Source organism: Misgurnus anguillicaudatus, chromosome 16 (genome assembly GCF_027580225.2).
Source record: "Misgurnus anguillicaudatus chromosome 16, ASM2758022v2, whole genome shotgun sequence".
Classification (NCBI taxonomy): domain Eukaryota; kingdom Metazoa; phylum Chordata; class Actinopteri; order Cypriniformes; family Cobitidae; genus Misgurnus; species Misgurnus anguillicaudatus.
Genome location: NC_073352.2, coordinates 9,716,094 through 9,729,242, shown reverse-complemented (window position 1 = coordinate 9,729,242; position 13,149 = coordinate 9,716,094). Strand labels below are relative to the sequence as shown.

At 38.5% G+C, this 13,149-nt stretch overlaps 1 protein-coding gene across 2 annotated transcripts in view; it reads right to left on the bottom strand.

Annotated features, from left to right (window-relative positions):
• Positions 1-13,149, bottom strand: part of aff2 (AF4/FMR2 family, member 2) — a 295,072-nt gene that overhangs the window by 222,705 nt on the left and 59,218 nt on the right. For both annotated transcript variants that reach the window (XM_073854091.1, XM_055177532.2), the window contains exon 2: positions 6,529-6,649. In XM_073854091.1, the coding sequence (XP_073710192.1) occupies positions 6,529-6,649 (121 nt within the window). The remainder of the gene's footprint in view (positions 1-6,528; positions 6,650-13,149) is intronic.

The following is a 13,149-nucleotide window of genomic DNA, read 5'->3' as shown; positions in this document are numbered from 1 at the left end:
TGTCTGCGCTCGGCATCAGCACACGCTTTGAGCTCCAAATCCCTCTCACATTTGACAGGACACAGTGCGGCTCAGTGAATGAAGTGAATCGGGTTCAAAGCACAGCACATCATTCAGTGGAGTGATGCAAGCACACAGCTGCAGCGGGGAATGCTAGGACAGCACATTCCTGAGGCCACGAACAATTACATTCACTATGCAAACTCACTCTGATACGACCTGAGCCTTATCTATCAAATACTGTCTTCGTGTAGCTTGTTGGACAAGCAACAAAATTGTGTAATACAGATGTTGCTGAGCCGAGCATCACTTTAAGTGTTGCTAATGCTTGGGCTAAGGGCTTGTTTAAATTTTAACCCCACATGGTACACTTCAGCATGAATGGCAGCATTTGTGCTACACACTAGCTGCATTTCCATTACCCTTTAAATTGAGAAAATTGATATAGCGAATTGAAAATACGGCCAATGGAAACACGTCAATTTTGCGAAAACTCTCATGAATTGAAAGTTTTTACGCTCACATAATGTGTTTTAGGCAATTCGGAAGAGGTGTATTTCGCAATAGAAATGCATTTCCAGGTCACCTGATGTAAGTCAGTCACATGATCATTATTAAAGATGACGCGGTGTGTACTAATCCCTCCCAAAAACATCTCAATACATGTCTGCTCCCAAGTATAACAGACTTTCCTAGCCAATATGTCTGGAAAACACTCCTACGTCTCTTTTGATTTAAAATAATGTACTATTACCTCCAAGAAACACCTATATGTTGCCGCTCCTAAGAATAAGAGGATTTTCTTGGCATTAACGTTTGGATAAAACTCTTACGTCTCCTTCGGTTAAAAATAATGCTTTGCATGCGTATGTGATAATAGTAAACCTACCAACATCAGTCGACGTGATGTTTGAAATGACTTATCGCGAGAGGAAAAATTATGTTTCAGTCACATATCATCGATTAATGGAAACACTGTCATTTTGCAATTTGTTTGTCAACTTTTAACAAATAATGCTACATTTTTGAGCTAGTCTGTATGGAAACACAGGTACTGCACTGAAAAATGATTCATTCAATTTACTCAATTTTTTAAGGTTAAGTGGTTGCAATCAAATTATTTAAGCAATTATTTAAACATTTTTTCATCTGGTTAAAAGTCTCCTCACATCCTGATAGCAATCACTATGTTAAGTTGTTTAAATTTATTTGTAGAAATTGATGTCATCTGTGAAAGGTGTAGGACCAAAAAATGTTCTCGGTCCGAACGGACGTTGCCTTTTTTGTCCCTCATCCGTAAGCGTAATTTGAATGCCACCGCACAGCTTTTTCACGCAGACACCATACGTCATCAGCGCTTTCACCTGCGCTCACCTCCCGTCTGTAAACAGAGGGTGAATGGCAAACTTTTCTGAATTGACAACCTGCACAGGAGCCACAAAACAAAAGACATATTTTATAACAACAACAGCAAAAACTGCCTGGATCAGCAAAGAACAAAAACCCAAATGAACATCGGTAACTTTACTGCTTTACCACGAGATGCAAACAGCTGCAGGAGACAAAGGGTCTGAAAGGGTCGTTGCACTGTTTATTAGGGTAAGGTAGGTATGCAATATGTTTGTATTTAGATGGATTCAGAGATTCTACTTTGATGAAACATTGTGTTGCTTATGAAATTTGTGTTCGTTTATGGATTAGCGTAACGATATAGTTACTACGTCTACACAAAGTGTGCTTTAACTAATTCTGATGTAAACCAGTTGTTTATGTTGGTTATTTTGGTAATGTTATTCACTTTGTACTGCAACAAAATGAATGAGACATGAGATCGTGTGATCTGTGCATGTTCGTGTGTTTTGAAAGAGGCGTGACTTTGGATGGTGATTTGAATGGAGGGTGGGATCGTGATTTCATTGCTAGTTGGCTACCGTTAGCATTTTTCAAAATGTAATACCCTGCCTTTTAACTAAAATCATATTTGATACTTGTAGGTAATCTCTTTAACATTTACATTTATGCATATGGCAGATGTCTTCGTCCAAAGTGACTTACAGTGCATTAAATGTATCATTATGTGTGTTCCTTACAGGGATCAAACCCATTACCTTTGCACTGCTAACAGTGACTTCGCAGTAAGCAATCATTCGCACACTAACCAGGAGTAAGTTTTCCCAAAAGCATCGTTACACAGTTACTACAGTATGGTCTTTGTTACTATTGAACTCTATTGATAACGACAAAACTTGGGACCGTTGTTGCTTTTTGGACACGCACCCCAGAAGAAACCCTGTAGTTCCTCAAAAACGATAAAAATCTAGTTTGAATCTTTATCGTGACTGACTGTTTTCATGAAAGTTATATTTCCAGAGTGACCATAAAATGACAGGCTCACCCTGGAGCCAATCTCCGCCTTTACGTCCAGTTTTTCATTACCACAAACATCCTGTGCATACTCACTGGGGATCGAGTCCTGACACCCCATAAGGCTGCGTTTGGGACCATTTTCGTTATTAATAAATAAAGAAATAAGCAATGGAAGGAACTAAAGGTCAAAATTTACCCTAAAGTCAAATTTACCCTTCACCCGATGTCACCCTCAAAGTATTTTAGAGATCACAATAAAACTCAAAAGTTAAATCTCTAAGCGCTGCTTCTGGTCAACGTCAGCAGCGACCCACTTTCAGCTTTATATATCTGAGGCTGAAGTTGTTTTTAAGTGGATAGCTCTGATGTTGGGGCGACTAATTTCAGAGGCTAAAAGGAAGAGGCCTGTGCCCAGATGAAGATAAATGACATGTGTAGTAGTGATTACAGAAGGAGAGAGTGAGTAAGAGAGAGAGAGAGAGAGAGAGAGAGAGAGATCTAATGTTATAGAAAAAAAACACATGCATGTCTTAGGAGGCCTATAATTTGACTTCCAAAAAGACAGCAACGCTACATCTACGACTGCTGCTCTGTGGGAAGTAACAGACAAAATCCAGGCCCTCCTTCTAGAAAAAGACATCCAAAGCTTCAAAGCTGCAGTTTACAGATGCTTTATCAAATCTGAACACATTTATGATGGAATTAGCTTTTCAAGTAAACTAAACTCGGATGTTCCCAATGGTAAATTACGAAACGCAAACTCATAAATCATTTTACATATCTGCATCAATTATCTCAGATCCTTCGACAGAGAGAAGCTGACATATGTTACAATTGCACCCTGGAATACGTCGAGTCAATCAAGCTTGCATGCTCCATATGCGGAAAACACTGCGGTCATTGAAACACTGTAGTAAAAGCGACACCGTCACTCAAACCAGACGCGATGCTTAAGTGAGAACTTGCTTTTAGAAGAAAATCTATCTCCATTCGACTGGATCAAAACCAAAGCCATAAAATGTTGTCATACCCTGTCACAACACATCTTGTCATAAATGCGTACATGACAGCATCACGGGAGCAATACAGATGGAACAATTAAGGCACGAGTAACAGCCGGGAGTGAAGGAAGGTAAAACAGCCTCATCCAGGCTTTCAGCTTGTAATGACACTTCGGGGTGAGAGGCCATTCTTCACCTACTGACTGAATGCAGAGACACAAGGGAAAATTGATCCTGCTTTCCTGGCCCCACGAGGACCCCGGGCCCTGGGTAATGGCAGTGCGTCAGTCTCTCTGAGCTGGTCTGTCTCAGTCTGTACTAACAGCTCACTAAAAGATAAAATACCTGGGCTGCTGGGAAAGAAGGGCGACCTTGCCACTTACTGAAACTATAAAAGTGATGTTACATGTAAGAGGGGGCTTGCTTACAATTTATGCCATCTTAGCGCAGGTGCTTTGTTTCTGTTGGATATTTAAGGACTGCAGAGACATGTCTTTATGAATCTGTATTATTTCTAATTGGGTTATTTTTATGTTGCACTGTGAAATGTGTTTTCCATGACAATTAAACACACTGATGCAGATATTATTTGTGATACTATTTTACTACAGAAGTATTAGTTGCACTGGTTTAATCTTTGATGTTTAAAATATAAGCAATTATTTTATTACAATATTTCTGAGGTAATTTATTCACATTATAATAATAAATTACATAGTAAATGAAGAGTTTGGTTTCAAAACGTGATGAACACCATTTAAAAAAAAATTAGTTACCGCCGAAATCAGTATTATATGTGGTCTGTATCAGTATAAAGTCAATTCTTTATTTTTATGCAAAATCCGATATCCGTCGTGTTATTCTGTCATCTTTTCTCCCTTTTATCCCAACCCTGACAAAAGCCACTCTTCCTTCTTTGCAGAATGCAATAAATCCGCTCAACAAATCACAGCGCACCATTCCAAGCATCGTAAACAATGATGGCGGCGAATTGAATACACACGAAATCCTAGTTTTCCTCATCTACTTTGTACTTCATGATCAACAAACAAACAAAAACAAAATAGTAATTTGATGGCATTGATAAACCTGTGGTGGTAAAAACGTTCAGGGGATCTTAAGAAAGCTTTTTATTATTTTACGCGAAGTCAACGAAAATCGAGTAGAACCAAAACATCTTAAAGCTGATCGCTGTCCAAAAAAGTTCAGCGATGACGTCACAAGTAAAACCACAGCAATGACAGTGTTCTTAATATGACAAAGTAAATGTTTTGATGAATGCCATTAATGTTTATTTTTTAATCAGTGTATTCCACTATTGTCAACCATATGAATATAACATGGCAAAGATGAATGCTTTATATATTGATTCAATAGATATAAAGCATTTTGAAAAAAAAACAACTTTATTTATTGTATTTTGCAGAAAAAAAATTTGTTTTTATAATAAATCTTTGAAAATCAAATTATAGATTTAAATTTTAATGTTATTATAACCTAAAGATGCTATGTGAAAATTTGTAACAGAAAATAGTGGTTTTCATCTTTTCACTTTCTTGGTATATTTACCCAAATTAGTCAAAATTGATTTATTGCGTTTTGGAACCAAACTCTTCAAATCAACATGATCTCACGAATTTGCGTGGGATAGTCATGGAATTTTTTGCTAATTTTCCATGGCATTCTCACAGATTGGTTACTCAACTTTTTTCCCTATTTTCAAATCATTGTCGCTTTGGTTTAGGGTTAGATTTGGTGTTTGTATTAGTATGTCACTTTAAGTATTGGTTTATACTATTTTTTTATTCTTTTATATTTTCTAAACTTTAAACAGTTGTTGCCTGGCGTTATGGTTAGAGTTGGGTTTTGGGTAAGGATGTCATTTTATGTAAATCTAACCCTAAACTGAAGCTACAATGGTAAGAAAATAGGACAAAACTGTTGAGTAACAAATCCGCGAAAATGCCACGGAAAAAGACAGTCTGTGGTAGGGCCACGGAAAAATGCGGAGATTCGTGAGAATGCCACGGAAAAATTAGCCGTGACTATCCCGCGCAAATTCGTGAAATCAGGTTTGCTTCAAATATATACTTAATATATAGGGTGCTTCATTGTTAAGGTGATTTAACAACATATCAACATTGGCTTTCAGATGCACCTAATGCATGGCCTTACTGTATTTACTTAAGGCAAACAAAGAAAATTGACAATATGTGATGTCATATTTTTGTGTGTTTGTGTGTAAATGTTTGTCAACTGAAACAAATAAAATAAAAGCATTTTTCTTAGACACATTAAGATACTTCCACACTGCAGACATGTTTGCTGCACTTAAAACGTTGCCCGCCTCTCGCTCTACGCTGATTGCAATTTGATCGCATTATAAAAACTTTATTGTCCTGTAAAAAAATTCCAGCCTTTTCACTTATTTGGCCAAACATTGAAAATGCTTTGTTGAGTAAACTACTTTGAAACAGTAGTTAGATCAGCTACACGTTACTCATTAGTAAAAATAGTTAAACTACAGCCCAGCTACCCATCTGAAGTAACTATTAAAAAGTATCTAGCTACAAATGGTTTGGGGTTTAAAACAATGTAATGTAATACAATTATGATTTTAGTATTTCAGTCTTTAACATTTATAATGAATAGGCATAAAAAATAAAGAGCAAATTTTTTTTAAAGAAACACTTTTATTTTAGCTCCATATAATAATAATTATGGCATTAATTAAAGACATTGCAGAGACACGACGTAATGTAGCATCTGGTCGCGCTTCACCGCTACTTGCTGGAAAAAGTATTTAACTACTGCTAAAACCACACTGTTTTAAAAGTAACTACCGTGAAGCTACAGAAAAATGTAGTTAAGATAGTAGCATCGCTACTTGTAATTAACTACTCCCAAACACTGTGTTTGATTCAATTTACATCCCAATCTCAAAACTAAACCCATAAATCACTTCTTGTGAATTTTGAAGGATCTGAAGAAAAACATCACTACCCTGATGGTCAGTGTACCTGCATACCAATGCCAACATAGCCTGAGGGGGCCAGAAGTTGTGTAAATATTGGACATGTAGAGATCAATTTCGCACCTTTTGGCTGCAGTGATTCCCTGCTCTGGATGATATGTGCGTACCACTTGACCCATCCCTTACCTTGTACGGCTCTCCAAACAGATTAAAACCGGTGGAGAACAAGTCCTCGTCTTGCTGGACTTCCTGCGTCCTCCGCTCCCATTCCTTCTTCTTCAGCGCCGAGCGGTCCTGCTCGTAATGACTGCGGAGAAACCAGAACGAGAGGAAGAATGATGGTGGGTAAAACACTACGGTAAGCGTGATTCGAGTTGGCGTGTGAGAAATCGCCGGCTGAAAGCCCTGCCTGTATGAGATTCAAGAGAAACCCTTATCTGTCTAATAGGCCCGAGCTGACACTAAGCAGATGAGGAGAGCATGGCAGAAGAGATAAAGTAACTGGATTGGTGCTCAGATGCTTTGCAGAAACAGACAAGAGCCTGCCAGGAAGAGGCAGCTCTGTTTGAGATGTTGTGAGAAGGCCCGGTGCCTCAGGGAGAGTTTATTTAGATTTGAAGGACCTCATATGGTAATCGGCGTGTGGGATTGTTACAGGAAATTCAAGCTTGTTTTAAACAAAGGCAGATGTCATACCACGGTAGTTGACGATCTTAAATCTGCCGTGTGGAGTAAATGATTATCACAAATAAAGAACCAAGCATCACCCTCCGAGGGACACCGTCGGCCTCGTAATTTCATCCAAGTGGATTTTCGCACCTATCCCGGGCGTCGTCTGAGTTATTTAACACCCGTAAATGATTTTTCGTTTAATGAACTCCGTCTATTAGCTGAAAAACACATACACGGGGTGCTAAGCCGATGGCTGGCTGTGGTTGTGGCTGGTCGGCCCTGGGGCCGATGTTAGGCTGACGTTGGCTGATTAGGGACCCTAGTGTAGTGCTTTCATTATCATAATGTATAATGGCCCCGGGTTAACACACAGATCTCCCTCAGGACCAGACACACATCACAGCCGTTAGCTGTAGCATTAGCATCAGTCCCTCAGGAGAACGAACAGTGTTGAATTTTCAGTAAGTCGCCCCTTATTATGTTGGTTCGTTCATTCATTTAAATGCTGTACTCAAAGCTATATGACAAATATGACAAGTCGCTATCCCTTACAAAAATGTCTCACACCTTTTACCCAAACATCATCATTTCTACAGTTGCTAAGACAAGCATCACTACTTGGGTTTATGGATTGTAACAAACCCTTACCTATTTAAGTAAGCTATTACACATTTAAGTAAGCAAATTACAATTTTTGTCAGGCAGACAATAAAATGGACAGACAGATCTCATCTGCGATGTGTTGCAAATAAAATGACATTAGCAAATAAAAGCCCACCTTCAACATCCATTTGTTGTGATGACTACATTTGCATGGGCAGGGATTACTCACATACTCCTCAGAAAGTGCTAATGGTCAAGTTCACTTGATAGCAGCCAGCCAAGATCAGGTTGCTATGCTAAAATACCACACTTTTTTACACTTCTTTTGATTTCTTAGTGACACTAAAACAGCTTTCATCCAATGTCAACACTGTTAAAATCCAAAACAGCTTATTAACCCTGTCTAATATGACGTTTTCCCTGAACACCAGAGGGTCACGCAGTTTTAAGCACTGAACGTAACACGCAAAACTAGACGTCTTCAGTCGGCCTTTCTCCTCTTCACACCTTGGAGTCCCGCGGCTTTCCGCCATAAATTTAATCCATCACAAAATTATTCTAGAAAGCAGAAGATGAAACGGTGCAAGAAAAACGAGGCCCAGTCTGGTCGTGACAGGTGCTCTTTCTGTAGGTCCGCAGAAAAAATAAGTGACAAAGAAAAGTGGGAGTAAATACAGCTACGAAAGATTGACAGTGCCGCGATGACAGAAAGATGTCAGTTATCTTTATGTCAGCACGCTGGACGCACCTGACAAAGCCACGCGACGGCACAATAGATCAAATTTACAGCTGTCAGTGACACTTGGGTCCCCTGACAGTGCATTACCCTCCAAATACAGACAGCTGTGCTGGGCAGTGAAGGGTTGACTTAGTCCATTAAGAAAGTAAAGGAGGAATGTGAGGTGAAATAACCCCTAGTTATGACTGCTACAGAGCGAGACTAGTTAACAGAAGACAACTGGCTGTGCTAATAGTGGCAGAAAACCATTTTCTACTAGCATACATTCATATGGTACAGTTGGCCTCATACGTTTAAATCCCCCTTTTAGAATCAGCAAAATATTAATATAACAAAAAAGAGGGATCATAAAATTGCTACCCAGTCTCACGAGGTTTCGTGAAATAGTCACGTAATTTTAAGATTCTTTTTGTGACATTATCACGAATATCCGCCTTTTTTGTGATCGTATAACGAATTTCTGTTTTTGTGTGATTATCACGTATTGGTTACTCAACTGCTTTTTCCTATTTTCAAACCATTGTCTCTTCGGTTTAGGGTTAGATTTGGTGCTTGCAGTAGAATGTCACTTTATTTATTGGTTTATACTATTTTTTCTGATTTATTTTTTTATATGTCGCCTGGCGTTAGGGTTACAGTTGGGTTTGGGTAAGGATGTCATTTTATGTTAATCTAACCCTAAACTGAAGCGACAATGGTAAGAAAGTAGGACAAAACAGTTGAGTAACCAATACGTGATAAACACACGAAAACAGGAATTCGTTATACGATCACGAAAAAACATGGAAATTCGTGATAATATCACAAAAAAGAATACAAAAATTACGTGACTATATATTGAAATTTCGTGAGACTGGGATGAAAATTGCATTTCGTTTTTATGTAGCACCAGCATGATACGTATTTTACGAGTTGGCTAATTCGCACAAAGCGAGGGGCAACCTTCCGATCTCTCTGATGAAGCCAATACGGAAGTGATTTAAACTGCAATTTATCGACTGGCCACTAGAGGCTGGATCCAAAAGGGAGTTAATCCCCATAGACCTCTATTTTAAAATGGCCAACTTTACAGTAGAAAATATGTTTACAGCCTGGTACACATTTTTTGTATATATAGCACATTTTGCCCTTCATGACAACTGTGAGGGGGGTGGATTTTTTTCTAACTCATCCATTTAAATTATATTAAGCCTTAAAGTTCTGCATAATTAATTAAGGGCGTGGCCACTTGAGTGACGGTTGAATAGCCATTGCTGTCACTAGAGTCGAGCTAGGCGGGCGTGGTTTCTGCAACCACCCATCTCAACTTAACCGACGTCCCGCCTTTTCACCCATTTTCAGATATCCGCGAGTGATGCGCAGCCAAGATGGCGATGGCCGGCAACGCCTACTTTCAGCTTCAAAAACGATCTTCAGAAAACTATGGGTGATGTCACAGCCACCACGTCAATATTTTTTTACAATCTATGGTACAAAGTGAACCAGACAAAAACATACGATTATCATTTAAAAACAATAACGAAACCCCGCCCCAACTTGAACGTCACTGGCGCAAAAGCAAATCGTACAAAAATGTATAAATGTGGTCGTACAAATTAATATGAATTAGCAACTTCGTAAAATACATACGAATTGCCATGAGAGAGTGTTGGCAGTACTGCCCTGAATAAGCTATTTCACATAATATATGTTTACATATAGTCACAACACACACAAAAACTAAATTTGCATAAAAAGTTTACATTCCCTTGATTCCTAATATTGTGTGTTGGATGCTCAATGGCTGTTTTAATGTTTGCTGAGAGTTGTTCATAAGTCCCTTGTTTGTCCTAAGCCAGCTGTTAATATTTAGCAGATTCTGCAGGAGGTATGTAAACTTATGAGCCCAACTGTATTTTTAATGCTTTATAATCAAATTGTGCGAGATGCTGTCATGTACTATTACTTTTCCAAGTGATCAAACTTACAATTTTTACCTGGTGAACTATAAAACTGCCAAAAAACAATCTTACAGACTCACACTGACAGCAGATTTTGAATATTATTATTATTATTATATATTTGGTGACCAGAAATTTGAAATTTTGGAGGAGGGCTCCTTAGTCTTGGGCCAGTAAACCAGCTAGTAACCACTTAGAACACTGTGTTGCGGCAAAACATTTTCTAATGCAAATCTACCACTTTAACAAGAACATTATAGATTATAATTGAGGGTTTAAAGCAACACTATGTAGTTTTTTTACCTTTAAATAGTGTCTCTAAAATTATTTCAGTGATAGAACATCTTTTAATTGGACAACTTGTACTGTTGCTGCAACCTGAGCAGCCTCTTAGCTGCTACAAGCACACTCTGAAAGTGGTGGTGGAGGGTAGAGCACACAGCCCCGCCCCTCCCCCTGCCTGCAGAAGAGTGTCTGATACCAGGCACTGTTGCGCTTTTCAACCACATGGGGGAGCTGTAAGTCATTTTTTACATGGAAACTACATAGTGTTGCTTTAAAGACATTATGAATGTTTTTTTTTTTTTTCGTTTAAATACGTTTTCACAAAAAAAACCTTGGTCATATTTTGAGTCTTATCCATGTGTTGAAAACACGCCACATCAAATGGCAGTGCCCAGGATTATAATGCTGATGTTGTTCGTATCACTGATGATTATGTTGGCACTTGCAGTTTTCTACTTTCATTCTTTCGTACAGCTCACCCCCCTAAACCTCGCCCCCCAACCCCTTCCGTGCGCTACGCCAAAAGAGGGGAAAACCGAACAGCGATATCCATGGTAAACCGAATGAATTTAATCTTAGCTGAGCTTCACTGCATTTGAAAGATAACCGAATAGACCGCCCGCATCTCTCTCCCTTCTCTCGCTCCTCATCTTCCTCCCCGTGTAGCCCCCAGTGAAAGCCTCCCCATAGAGAAATAATGTAATAAAGAGCCAGCGAGTGCCACTGTTATTAGAAAGCTACCGCCGCCACAACAGTAGGCCTGATTTCTGATTTAAGCAGCAATTATTAATTTGAAGCACTGGCTAATTAAAAGTACAGCTAAGCGTTTAGCCTCTTGTTACAATTATTTTGGAGGATTGTAATTATATGGAGCTGCTTATCGCTCGCGTTAAGGCATTGACAGAGGGGGTGGAGATCTCCTCACATTTATTCGCTGGATTTCTCTGAGCTTGGACAAGATTGATGTGAGAAAGATAGTCGCCGTTCATCAGTAAGATACTGGGGTTTGTCTGTAGGGATAGACTCGCCTGAGGGAACAACCACTCTCTGTCGGGAATACTGCCTTTTTCTTTTTTGTTTTCTCCTACTCAGCTTTTTTTGTAACTATAACAGAGTACCTGTGAATATAAGTTGCGGTATCAAACTAGGTGCACTGCATTATGGGTATTCTGCCTTACAAGAAAATGATTGAGCAATGACTGGACACAAACAATGTAAGGATAATGTAAAGCTGCAATTCATTAAAAATAAACAAAAATCTGTTATTGAGCAAGTAAATAAAAATGAGTGTTAAAGTTTAGCGAAGTTTAGCGAAGTCACGGCAATGTTGCAACGCCTTTGAGCAGTTATTTGAAGTCCTATCTACTTAAATGTGAAAAGACTAAAATCTCATGCTAAAATCACAATTAAACAACATATGTTTGACCAACAATTAAACCTGACATCAACTGTATCATAACTTTTGTTTCTTAAGCTCAAATTGCGCCAAAAAAACAAACACATTTTTCTAGTGCTCAGTTTAGCAAGTGCCTCACGTGACATATCCTAGTTAAGATTGTCTTCTTACACTGCTATTATAATGCTAACCTTATAAAAAATAATTTCTAAATTGAGCTTTTGGGCCAGACTTCGCAGGAAATTTTAGCCGATTTTCAATAGACGTAAATACAAGTAAATAAAGTAACTACAATGTAAAAATTCTTGGTTGCATTGAAAAGTTTTTTAAATTTTAAATTTCTGGATTCATATAAATTTTAAATAACATTGAATTAGCTTTAGCAACAAGGAATTTTTACAGTGTAGTAATTTTACGTTTCTATCAAAGATGGCGATTGAGAGGCAAAAGTAAAAAAAATTGCAACTTTAAAAAGATTAAAAAATAATAAATATACTTGTATGCAAGTCAATGTTTATAAGCACTGCAGTATCTTTATAGTCACTGCATGAACTTCTAATCAAAAATCATATATCTAATCATATATCTACCAGTTTCACAGACAAGGTTTAAGGCTAATCCTAGACTAAATCACATGTTTGAGCTGTCTTATGTCAGTGCCATTGATTTGTCGTAATATGTACACCAGTAACTCTTAGGCATGTTTATAAAAGAGGCTTAAGCATCTTAATTTAACTAAGGCCTAGTCCTGGCTTTAGCTAAGCCTTGTATGTGATACCAGGCCTTAATGTTTCAGACACGTATCTATGTGGAGCAAGATTTTGAATCAGCAAGATTCCATCACGGATGGGGCTTCCCAGCACTACGCAATGAAAATATAAACCAAGCCACTGTTAAACTGTCATAACATACAAAGCTGTTGACAGTTGTGGCAGCCGTGAGGACAAGAACTTAAACATTGGACAAACACTGAGGCAGGGCTGGACAATATTATTATTAACCCTGCCGAAGAAAAAAAACAGCATAGACCAGCATAATTCCCATGCTGGTCTATGCTGGTTTGGTGCTGGTTTAGCTGGTGGTCACCAGCATACCAGCACCAAAACACAACATATTCTGGTCTTGCTGGTTATTCCAGCAGGGAAATCTGATTTAAACTCTTCTCTGCGTGC